Consider the following 11,597-nt stretch of genomic DNA (forward strand, 5'->3'; position numbering starts at 1 on the left):
GCAGATGTTACTGAATGCCCCCATACTTGGTGTCATTTGGATAAAATAGAATATTCCTCTTTTCATCTGCATATTTGGTATCATGTCAACTAAGCCATCTGTGTAACTTCGGTGATTCACTTGGGCTTCTTTATTCTTACAATTAGGTTTTAAACTTGATTACAGACAGAGATTTTGTGATGATGATGGTGGTAGTGGAGTTGACATGAGTTTTTAAAGTTTTTTGGTTTTTCCAAGTGATTTGACTTAGTAATCCTACAAATGAATCTTCAGCTGCGCAGCCTCCTTGCTGGTCTCTGAGTCCCCTAAGGCCTACTCATACCTCAGGGCCTTTGCACCTGTTGCTCCTTCTGTCAGGAGTGTTCTTCCTCCGTGTGGACAACGCTCACTCACTCTCTTTTTTTTTTAAGTTCATTTATTTATTTTGAGAGAGTGAGCAGGGGAAGAACAGCGAAAGAAGGAGGATCTCAAGCAGGCTCCATGCTGTCAGTGCAGAGCCCACGTGGGGCTCGAACTCAGAAGACCGTGAGATCATGATCTGAAGGCTCACTCTCTTATATCCCTCGGGTCTCTGCTTACATGGCCCTTGCTGAGATGGGCCTGGCCATACCACCTACAGAAATGGCTTTTCTATCGCTGTTCCCTTACCGTGCATTGTTTTACTCCATATTTAACATATTTAACATTTGCTAGACGTTTATTTTTTTTCTCCTCCCCAATAGAGTGTAAAGCTCACGAGCACAGGGACTTTGTGTCTTCTGTGTATCCCCAGATCCTTGAGCATAAATATTTGACTGAACTGAGCACCTACTATATACAGGCCATCATGCTGAGTGCTGTGGGTGGCATGGCTTCACATGCATTGCTTTATTTGGTCCTTGCAATACCCCCTGGGAACTTGGCATCATCACCATCTTACAGAGGTGGAGACTGAGGCCCAGAAAGGGGGTCTCCCAAGGGCTGATAGCTCCACAGAGTGGTGACGCCGACTTAAGCCCTTGAGTGGCTCACGTCCAATTAGAGAGATGTCCACACATGAAAAGCTACTTCCAGAAGAATAAACTTTCCAAGTCATAGCTCACAACAACTGAAGGAAAGAAAAGGAGGCAATAATAAACCATCAAGCAAAAGTACTATGTGTAGGGGTTGACCCCACACGGTCAGGTTCAAATCCTGGCCCTGACACATGTGAGTGATGTGACTTTGGGCAAGTTACTCAACTTCTCTGTACCCCAGTTTCATAATTTCTGAAATAAGAATAATAACGTGGGCCATCGTTATAAGGATAATGATATAAAATGAGATGTAGAGTTGTGCTGAAGATTAAATGAGGCCACATACATGGCACCTAAAAGTAACACATAGAAATACTCTATAGATAGATGATAGATTAGATAGATAGATAGATAGATAGATAGATAGATAGATAGATAGATAGAGGATAACTGTAAGTACTACAGGGTAGGGAGGTGGACTGAGATTCCTCCAAGCCAAAGGGGCTAGAGAAAGGGGTAGGGATGTTCTCTGTTGTTCAGTTGGCTGATGCACACAAGGGAAGGGGTTGTTCAGTGGGCCTGGTGGCACCCTCTTCAATTCAACCGAGTTGTTCACGCATGGCGATAAACGCCACTGCTTCCTGATTCTCTTGACAGGTCGAATGCAGCCACCGAGGAAGTGTTTGCAAGCCAGAGTCTCCTCCTTTTTAAATGTGTTTCTTAGAGCCCACACTGAATAGTTTATAACCCCAAATAGAAGTCACTGCCTTCCAGAGCAGGCTGTCCTGTTGGATGTCTCTAGACAAGGCAGACTGAGTCCTACATTGGTGGAAATCAGTGGGAGTCTCTAAGTTCTGTTTGTCACATACCTGAGGTTTCTGGGCAAAGATAATACTCTACAAATTAAAAGTCTAAAAATTACAGCTCATCAGGCAACCAACCAATAACACATTGATGAGATATGTCCAAGATCTAGAATCCTCCAGGGTGTAAAGGAAGTCTTTGGGGTCTTTAAAAATATTAATGATGGGTTTTTAAAAATTATAGAAGTGGATCATCGTGGGGGCTCCCAGGTGGCTCAGTAGGTTAAGCGTCCAACTTTGGCTCAGGTCACGATCTCACGGCTCGTGATTTTGAGCCCCACGTCAGGCTCTGTGCTGGCAGCTTGGAGCCTGGAGCCTGCTTTGGATTCTGTGTTTCCCCCTCCCTCTGCCCCTCCCTCACTCATGCTCGCTCTCTCTCTCTCTCTCTCTCTCTCTCTCAAAAATAAACAAACATTAAAAGAATAAAATTAAGAAAAAAAGAAGTGGATCACTGTTGCAGGTAAATTGAAAAGCACAGATTAAAAAGCAAGCACTCTTACTAACTGCTGCCTTCAAGAGAACTGTCGTGCAGCACATCTTTTCCTTGCATAGAGAGCAGGGTTTAGGGGTGATATCATCCAGGGCCTGGGCAGAAGGAATCAATCCTTCTATAACCCACTGACAGATGGCCAGCTTCTTCCACATGATATCCTGCACAGTCCCACTTCTTTCCAGGGTTTCTGAACTTGCCAAAACACGCTTCCTCGCCTGGCATGGAGGCAGAGGACGTTGTGTCACTGTGGCGTATTATCAAGCTGCCACTCCCTCTGCCTGTGACAGTTGTGTGGAGGGCAGACATTTGCCCTTCAGTCTCTCGTATGCCCATTTTCTCTAAGAGTTCAGAATCTGAAACCGGACTGCCAGATTCTTACCTTTGAAACCTGTCTCTGCCACTTATTAGCAGGGCAAATTATTTAATGACTGTCAGCTCGAGTTGCCTCACCTGACCAACAGGGCTCAGAAAGGTACCTATTTACTGTAATGATGGATCTGATCTGTTGGATCAGAGTGTTATGTGCCCCTATGATAGGCACTTAGTAACTACTCAATAAATGCTAGCCGCTGCTGCCACTCCCAGCAGACCCAAGTCCAGACTGGAATTGGGAGTCAAACCTCTGAAAAGACCAAGAATCAGAATCACTTTTCTTTCACAAGAGAGGAGTCTGATGGCGTTGGGTAGAAGCATGTCCCTATTTTATTTTAAAAAGAAGTTCCAAACGACACCGACCAAAGTTAAAAAAAAAAACAAACCCTTTCAGGCCAAGCAAGTCAGAATAATAATCAGGTACAAATAACACATGGTCCAGCCGACAGCAAGTTCTCACGTAGGGAACGCTGATTAGAAATTCTTCCCTTTTTGTGCTGTGGCACGTCTTTGGTAGTGTGATGAAGTCTATGGACCCTGCTCTGAATAAAGTTTTTCAATGTACAAAATAAAAAAAACAGGATTACAAAGGAAACCAATTCTATCGATCACATTGAAGTCCTTAATGAAAAATATTTGTGCTACGGGAATATATGTGCTCCTTATTCATGCACTAACATGATCTATGGGTGGGACTCCTAACTACTGTACTTTCGAAGTCTGATGGATGAACATAATTGATATTTCGAGATCTGTGCCGTAATTCTAATACGACATGAGAATATCTGTGACTTCCATTGGTAACAAAACTCAGTTACCGCTAAGACTATTGTATGTTCCTGACTGAAGGGAAGGTTAAATTGAAGTCCAAGGTTAGCGAAAATAAAGATGTACGCTTTCCCCACCCCAGTTCATGTGCGTCCTCCGGGCATCTGCAGACCCCAGGTTAGGGAGCGCTGGCTGAGACCAACCCGGAAGTGCTCAGGGAGTGGCGGCTCCAGGAACGATGCCCAGGGGACCCGCTCCTCCAGCACTGGTTCTGTGCACCAGCTCTGTTGACTGGGTGGGTTTGGAGCCCCACGGGGTGGGGGCCACGGTGAGCTCACTCCTGAGAAACGGCCACACCTCCATCCCTCAGCAAGGCCCCACTCGCAGCGCTCTGCTCTGGGTGCGAACCAGCGCACGTCAGCATTTCCTTCTCCGTTGGCAAGTGCAGGTGTGGACGCCAGGACCCGGCAGATAGCGCAGGTGCCGGGCTTGGGAAGACGAGAGGAAGGAAGTAGAAATTCTCCCAAAGGGCAACGGTATTGAGCCTGGGGAGGAGTGACAAAATCTGTGCGCATCCTACCTTATTCAGACTATCTCGCTGCTTTGGAAATAGCATGACGATGCTCAAAGAAACTTGCTGCTGTTAGAGCTTCTTTAGATAGCTATAACATAGCATCTTCCCCAGACGGTTGCTAAAGGAACTGGAGAGTCTGAGGAAGGGGTGCTGAGCTGTTACACAGCCAGGGTTCTGGGGCCCCCTTATTCCCAGTTTCGCTTTTCCGCGGTGTCACTTACCTGTGGTCAGACGTAGTCCAGAAGCAGATGATCCCCTGATGATCTTTGGAGGGTCAATAGCCTGACGCTCAGCTCATTCGTGTGGCTTCATCTCATCACGTAGGCATCTTATCAGCTCACGTTATCACAAAAAGAAGGGTGTGTCCAATACGGTAAGATATTTTGAGAGAGAGACCACATGCACATAACTTTTATTACAGCATATTGTAATAATTTTTCTGTTTTATTATTAGTTATCAATCTCTTACTGTGCCTAATTTATAAACTTTCTCATAGGTATGTATGTGTACGAAAAAAAACATTGTGTGTGTGTGTGTGTGTGTGTGTGTGTGTGTGTGTGTGTGTGTGTATGTGTATGTGTATGTATACATACAGGGTTTGTTACTGTCTGAGGTTTCAGGCATTCACTGGGATCTTGGAGTGTATCCTTATGGATAAAAGGGGACTGCCCTACTTCCAAATAATTAAGCATTTGTGGCAACTTTGAATTTTGCATTTCTAATGAATTCTGATGTAATTTGGCTTATCTTTGTGACCCAACACATGATAGATTCTCTTTAGGAGATGTGTGTGTGTGTGTATGAAATATTAAATCTAGCATAGCGACTATATTATTCCTTTGTTCTTACTTGCCTTAGGTGTGTCCAACTCTAAAAGCAAACCGGGAGTATGGGCGACTCCTGTCCTCCTACCGTACTGTGCTTGTTCGTGTGGTGAAGTCTCCCGCGATACTTGTTTTTCTTTCAAATCTGCCCACCATCTTGTACTTTGTGCTCAAGTGCTGTGCTGTTGGAGCCTCAAATTTAAGATTGCTACACCTTTTCCTACACTGTTTTTTATCATTGCATAATATCCTTTGTAACCTCATCAACCTTAACGCTCACCTTGTTGTCTACAAATGTCCTCACCCCTGCTCTCCTTTGTTTGCTAGCCCTCCAGCCATCCCCTCTTTAGCCTTTGCCTCTGGTGTTTTTCTGCTAAACATCCAGCTGGTTCTCTTTCTTTCTCTTTTAACTTTTCTTTTTTCCCTACTCTGACACTCTGGCTTTCGATGGAAAAAGGCAGTTTGTTCTCATTTGGTATAATGACGGATAGACTGGATTTTCTGTTGTCTGTATTTTTCTTTATTATTGATTTTGCTTTGCAGTTTCCTCTTGCTGTCTCTTCTGCTTGGCAGACTTATTAACTTGCTGTTTTCCACCTTTTCTGGAAAGTTACTGTTTACATTTCCTCAGTTATTTCGGTCCCTCCTCATTTCTCTGTGAGTTGAAGATGAAATTCCAGCTATGTTTTGCACCAACGCTGTGTATGTAGCTCCCCCCAGCACGAGGCGAGGCCGTGAGAGCTTTCGTTTCTCCCTCTCCTGCCGCCTTCTCTTGCTTAGCCGGAGTGCGTCGGGGGTGCTCACCCCTCCGTCCCCACAGACTCCCGACTTCTTGGTGTTGCTGAGATAGTTTGATGCTTTCACTCTAACAAACGATGAGATTTGCTCCCTTAGTGTGTCCTTTTTACTTCGAGAATCTTTGTTTGGCCCTTATTTTGCACCCCCATTCCATCTAACTATGTAAACACCCACACACAGTTACATCCTGATAGATAACTGTCTATCTGTAGTTAAGTATATATCAATATAATATAGATAGATGGAGAGAGGGTGTTTGTAGAGTTTGTATACATTTAAAAATGTATTTATGGCACAATGCTAGTGGTTTGTTGTCTTCCCCCTTCGCCTGGCCGAAATCTCCCTTCTGATGCATTTTCTGTTTAGATAACGTTCTTTTGTGGGTATGTTCCTCCTGGAGTATTTGGGTGAAATGTTCTCTGAACTTTTGCATTTCCTCAATACCATTTTTTTTTCACCCTGATGCCTGAGGCATAACTTATTGGTGTACAAGGTTCTTGGGGTGAAGTTCTTTTTTTTCAGTAGTCTATAGAGGTTACTCCGCTATCCTTTGGTTTCTAATGTTGCAGATGGGAAGACCGAAGCCAGGTTTATTCTTCTATTCCTTTTTTTGGAGGGGGGTGGTGGTGGTGGTAACTTGTTCTGGAAGGTTTCAGAATGTTTTTATTACCCTTTGGAGATCTGGCACTTTGTTCAGAATGGCCAGATGCGTGTCTTTCCTCGTTGATTTCTCCCGGGATTCAGGAGCCCCCCCCCGCTTTGTCCAAAAACCTGGGTCTTTCTTCTATTATTTGTTTAATTATTTCCTCTTCTCCATCAGTTCCTTTTTCTCTGTCTGGGACCCTGGATAGTCACATCTTCTGTGGCCTACCTCTGTTCTTCAAATCTCTCTGTTCGCTCTTGTTTTTTAAAGCTGCCTTTTTTGTTCACGAGTTCCTCTATGTTCCATGTCTTTGCTCTGCTTTTGAACTTGTTTTTCTAATTGATCTTTCCAAATACTGTTGGTTTGCTGTATTGACTACCAGTCTTTCAGTTCATTTACTGAACTTTAGAATGTGTTTAGTTCAGTAATCGTATTTTTGGATCAGAATTTTGCATGTGTGTGCAATCTTCATAAGTGTGTTTTTAATGTTCTGTTCAAATGGATGCCTACAACACAAGCACCGTTCATCCTCTCCGCTGCCCCCAGGCCATGTCATTTTACATACTGGGCACATTTAGGCTCTGCTGTGGGCACAGGGCGGTCCCATCAGTGATGGAGCAGTGACGAGTGGCAGGCAGGCTGCTGGTTCCCCAGGTTCCTGTTGCCCTCTCAGCCTTCTTTTCTGCTCCTCTGGGCTTATTCTGGGGGTGAGGAGTCCTTCCTGTGCAAGTGGAGGGGTAAGAGGTGGGAATGTGTGCTTGTATGTGGGATAAGCTCTTCTGGGGATCCAGAGCTGTCTGCCTGTGCCCTAGGGCTCCTCAGCCTCTTTTCAGAGCCCCTGTTCCACTGCCCAGCTGCCCCTGTCCCAGAACTCACTTATCCTAGCTGGCTGTGAGTCCGCCCCAGCTGCTGGGCTCAGAAGAGGCTGGTGGATTGGATTTGGGACAGAGAAGGCATGACAGACATTGAGGGTAGGTCTCTCCAGAAGCCATCTCCAAACTATGATTGCTTTATATTTGTAAAAGTGAATCACAATCATTGTCAAAAGGGGGGCGGGGGGAGGGCAAGCCACTACAGAATGGTACAAAGTGAAAAGTAAAAGAGTCTCGTTTCTGTCCATTCTCCCAGGGTAGCTGCTGTTAATAGATTAATAGATTGGCAGGTCCTTCACATATTTTCTATTTCCTTACATACTTATTTCTTTAAAAACATGAATGGGGTCACACCATATATACTGTTTTGCAATTTGTTGGCTTTTTCCCCTTCGTGTGTTAAGGACCTTATTTTTCATATAGGCTTGTCACATTTTTAAATGACTGGATGGCTTTCGACTGTGAAGATACCAAAACATACTTAATGAGTGCTTGTTATATACGGTTTTCTCTATTATGAACAACGATGCTTTGAAAAGCTTTGCGTACGTCTGGGCGTATTTCCGTAGACCAAGTTACTAGCGGTGGAATCTGTGGGAATATGCTTTTTAAATTTTAAGACCTTTTCCTAAATTTCCCCTCAAAAATATTCTCCACCTATGGAATACGAGATTTGACGTTTTTCACACTCTAGCTGACACCATATTATCATTCTTCTAGTTTCTGTGAGCCTGATAACATAAAATTCCATCCTACTGGTTTCATTTGAAATTTTAAAGTGAGGAGTGAGGTGGTACAGTTTTTCTTGTACTTACTGTCCTCTTGTGCTTTTCTCTGTGAGTTACTTCTTCACGCTGGGTTCTTCCTTTTCCCATTGACAAGAAAGTTTCATAGTATATTGTCTGTCTTCCGCTTCTTATGGCGGATTTTGCTCTACCGGTATTTGTAATTCTCTGTTGTTTGATCAACCTTTTGACCTTGTTTCTTCAGGTTTCATGTCTTCATTGGAATGATCCTCCCTCCTTGAAGATGACATCAATACAAAGAACTGACCCATGGTTTCTTCTTATACTTTTATGGTTTCAGCCTTCACGTGTAAATCTTTGCTCTATCTGAAATTTATTTTGATGTCAGAAGTAGAGAAGGGATCCAGCTTAACTTGTTGAATTTTTTCTATATGGCTACTTATCTCACCCAACATCGGGGCCGGGGTCCATTTTCTTGCCGGCTAATCTGAGATGATACCTTTATTGTAGATTAAATTACCACGTGGCTGAATCTTTTGTTGAATGACTCAAGGTTTAGGCACCGGAGAGCCTTGCAGCTGAGGCATATTGGGAGGATACAGGCACCCGGGAGAATCTCCACGAGACTGAGAGCGGAGGTTTCTCTCTTGCCTCTGCTTAGCCTCCCCTTCCATGCTCATCTGCCTTTCTGTTATTGGTGTTACAGATATCTGAGAAATACGGATTGCCTGTGGAGAAGATCGCAAAGCTTTACAAGAAAAGCAAAAAAGGGTAAGAAAGAAACAACTTAAACTGACTTCCAAATCAGAGAAGTCTACATAGTCCCTTTAAAAAAAAAAAATGGTGTCTGCCTTTTGTTCTGTTTCCACCTTTTATAAAAACTGTGTGTCATCCTTACAAAGGATTGCTGAGCAGCTTGCAAACGCAGTGCATTTTGAAGATCTTTAATAAGATAGGGAGGGAGGGAGACAGTGCATTGTCATGACGCCGCCTGAGATGTCCTATTGCAATGTCAGAGTGGTGGAATAGAAGGGTCTGGAAGGGGTGAGGACACTGGGGAGAGTGGCAGAGTCAGCTCTGCCAAGTGTGGAGTGTGTAAAGAATCACATGCTACTCTGGGGTTGGTTTCAGGGTGACACATGAAGAACCAGAAGCGCTCAGGGTATAGCGAATTCTTCTGAGGTGAATATTAACAAAATGATCTAAATGACCGTTGGACCTGCTTATTCTCAGCGTTAAGAACAATAACTCATTTATGAGGCGTTCAGTAGGTTCTGGGCCCCCTGCAAGTGCTTTATATACACTGCTCTTGTTATTCCTCCCCACGCTGCCACCCCCCAGCCTTTCTAGGGCTTCCTGCGTATGAGGGTCTAAGAGTAGAGGCTGCGGGAGCTGGATTTAGTCCCAGGAGAGCGTTTCCACTGAGTCAGCTTCTAGAGTTATTTTCCTACAAAACACAGAAAACGGGTCTTTAAGACTCTTCTCTGAGCCTCTGTCATAAAGGAGATTGATTTGCTGAGACGCTCAGGCTTTCTGAGTGATGGGTCTCTTGGTAGAGCAGGAGTCAAATGGGAGACCTTTTCCACTGGAGCCCTGTTGGGACGCTCCCTTAAATGTATGTTACAGTTTTCCTCACAGTCAGTGCAATAGGCTGAGTGTATTCCTTTGAGGATGAGATTTGAGTGGTGTCTCAAGGTCTTACTGCCGAGCAGAAATCCTCAGTGCAGACGTACAGTCTGACGGCGATAATGTTTCACTTCCATCGAGTGCCATGTTAAGCCCTGCGCTAAAAACTTTAATCCTTACGACAACCATCTAGAGAGGAGTTGTTTTTCTTATTTTTGCAGAAGAATAAACTGAGGCTCCTAAACTTGCCAGATGACACATAGCTGTCAAATGAGTCAGTTCTTTGATGGCAAACTGAGATCTGTCTGATTTCCAAATGAGGGAGAGACCCTGGAGGTTGTTGGTTCTCTTAAAACTAAATCCACTTGGGATAGTTGACCATAGGTCACACGTGGTGAAGGGCGAGCTTCAGAGCCAGGCAAAGCCAATTTCCGATCTAGCTCAGCCAGGAACCAGCTGGATGACCTTGGGGAGCTGATTGACCTTCCCTGCACTCAATTTTCTCATTTGCAAGGTGGTGATGGTCACCCCTACCTTCAAGACTGCTGTGAAGAGTAAACACAAGGTCTCTGAAACCCTGAAACACATTACATTCCCAATGGGGTAGCCACAGTTCTTCATCTTCCTCTTCCTCTGACTATGGAGTACTTTTTTTTTTTTTTTTTTTGAGAGAGAGAGAGACCACAAGCAGGGGAGGAACAGAGAGAGAGAGAATTCCAAGCAGTCTCCACCCTGTCAGCACAGAGCCCAATGTGGGGCTCGAACTCACGAACCACGAGATCATGACTTGAGCCGAAACCAAGAGTTGGATGCTTAACTGACTGAGCCACCCAGGCGCCCCTGGAGTACTTTTTTAAAGTGTATTTTCTTTTTTTTATTTATTTATTTATTTTTTTTCAACGTTTTTTATTTATTTTTGGGACAGAGAGAGACAGAGCATGAACGGGGGAGGGGCAGCGAGAGAGGGAGACACAGAATCGGAAACAGGCTCCAGGCTCCAAGCCATCAGCCCAGAGCCTGACGCGGGGCTCGAGCTCACGGACCGCGAGATCGTGACCTGGCTGAAGTCGGACGCTTAACCGACTGCGCCACCCAGGTGCCCCTTAAAGTGTATTTTCAAGAGGCAGTATGGTTTAATGCAAACGGGGGACCCGTGTAGGACCCGGCTCTGTCACTAGCTTACTGTGTGATTTCCGGCTCATCTCTCTGAGCCATAGTTTTCTAATGTATAAAGCAAGAGGGTTGGGTTGAATGCCTCCGGAGACCTGTTTAATAAGGAGTTGTGAGGTTAGTTCTGACCAGTCCTGGCTTTGGGTTCTTCAGACTGGTTTCTGCGGGAAGAAAATATTATGAGGGTCTTCTTTTCCTGCCTTACCTCCTCTCTCCTCCACCCTTCCCAGCCTCCCTTGCCAAAGAATGGCTAGGGGAGCCCCCAGCCTGGGTCGGCCCTTGCCCACCGCTTGCTGTTGATGGCATCTTTGTTTCTTACCCCCCACCCTCCTCCCCGGCAGCATCTTGGTGAACATGGACGACAACATCATTGAGCACTACTCGAATGAGGACACCTTCATTCTCAACATGGAGAGCATGGTGGAAGGCTTCAAGATCACACTCATGGAAATCTGAGCCCTGGTCTCGGCGTCCCCTCAGCAGGGGCCCTCGGTGCATTCCTCCCTGGGAGAGGTGGAAGCCCCGGCCCAGAGCCCTGCCCCCCCCCCCACCCCCCAACCGCTGTTACAGACTGTGCTGGGAGCCGGGCGAGGCACAGAGCCCCGTCCCTTACCAGTGTGTCTGGCCCATCCCCTGGCTCCTGCTGGAGCTAAATCCTGAGCCCCTCAGGAAGGCGTGCTGGGCCTGTCAGACGCTTATTTATTGTCCACCTGTTTCTGGAGCCCCGGGGTCCAGGCCTGCCAGGACTCTGCAGGACACTGCTGGCCCCAGGTGAGACCGTCCAGAGCCCCCCTCTCACCTTTCAAGAGAAACACAGCCAATCTGTTCACCCCGAAGAGCCCGAGAACGCCT

General features: G+C 45.5%; 1 protein-coding gene across 4 annotated transcripts in view; it reads left to right on the forward strand.

Annotated features, from left to right (window-relative positions):
• The window catches only part of GRHL2 (grainyhead like transcription factor 2), a 167,257-nt gene extending 155,955 nt beyond the window's left edge, over window positions 1–11,302 (forward strand). For all 4 annotated transcript variants that reach the window (XM_007073312.3, XM_042972700.1, XM_015535561.2 and 1 more), the window contains 2 exons: window positions 8,656–8,720; window positions 11,087–11,302. In XM_007073312.3, coding sequence (XP_007073374.2) covers window positions 8,656–8,720; window positions 11,087–11,201 — 180 coding nt within the window. In that variant the 3' untranslated portion in view covers window positions 11,202–11,302. The remainder of the gene's footprint in view (window positions 1–8,655; window positions 8,721–11,086) is intronic.
• The last annotated feature ends 295 nt before the right edge of the window (window positions 11,303–11,597 follow it).

Source organism: Panthera tigris, chromosome F2, assembly GCF_018350195.1.
Source record: "Panthera tigris isolate Pti1 chromosome F2, P.tigris_Pti1_mat1.1, whole genome shotgun sequence".
Lineage (NCBI taxonomy): Eukaryota > Metazoa > Chordata > Mammalia > Carnivora > Felidae > Panthera > Panthera tigris.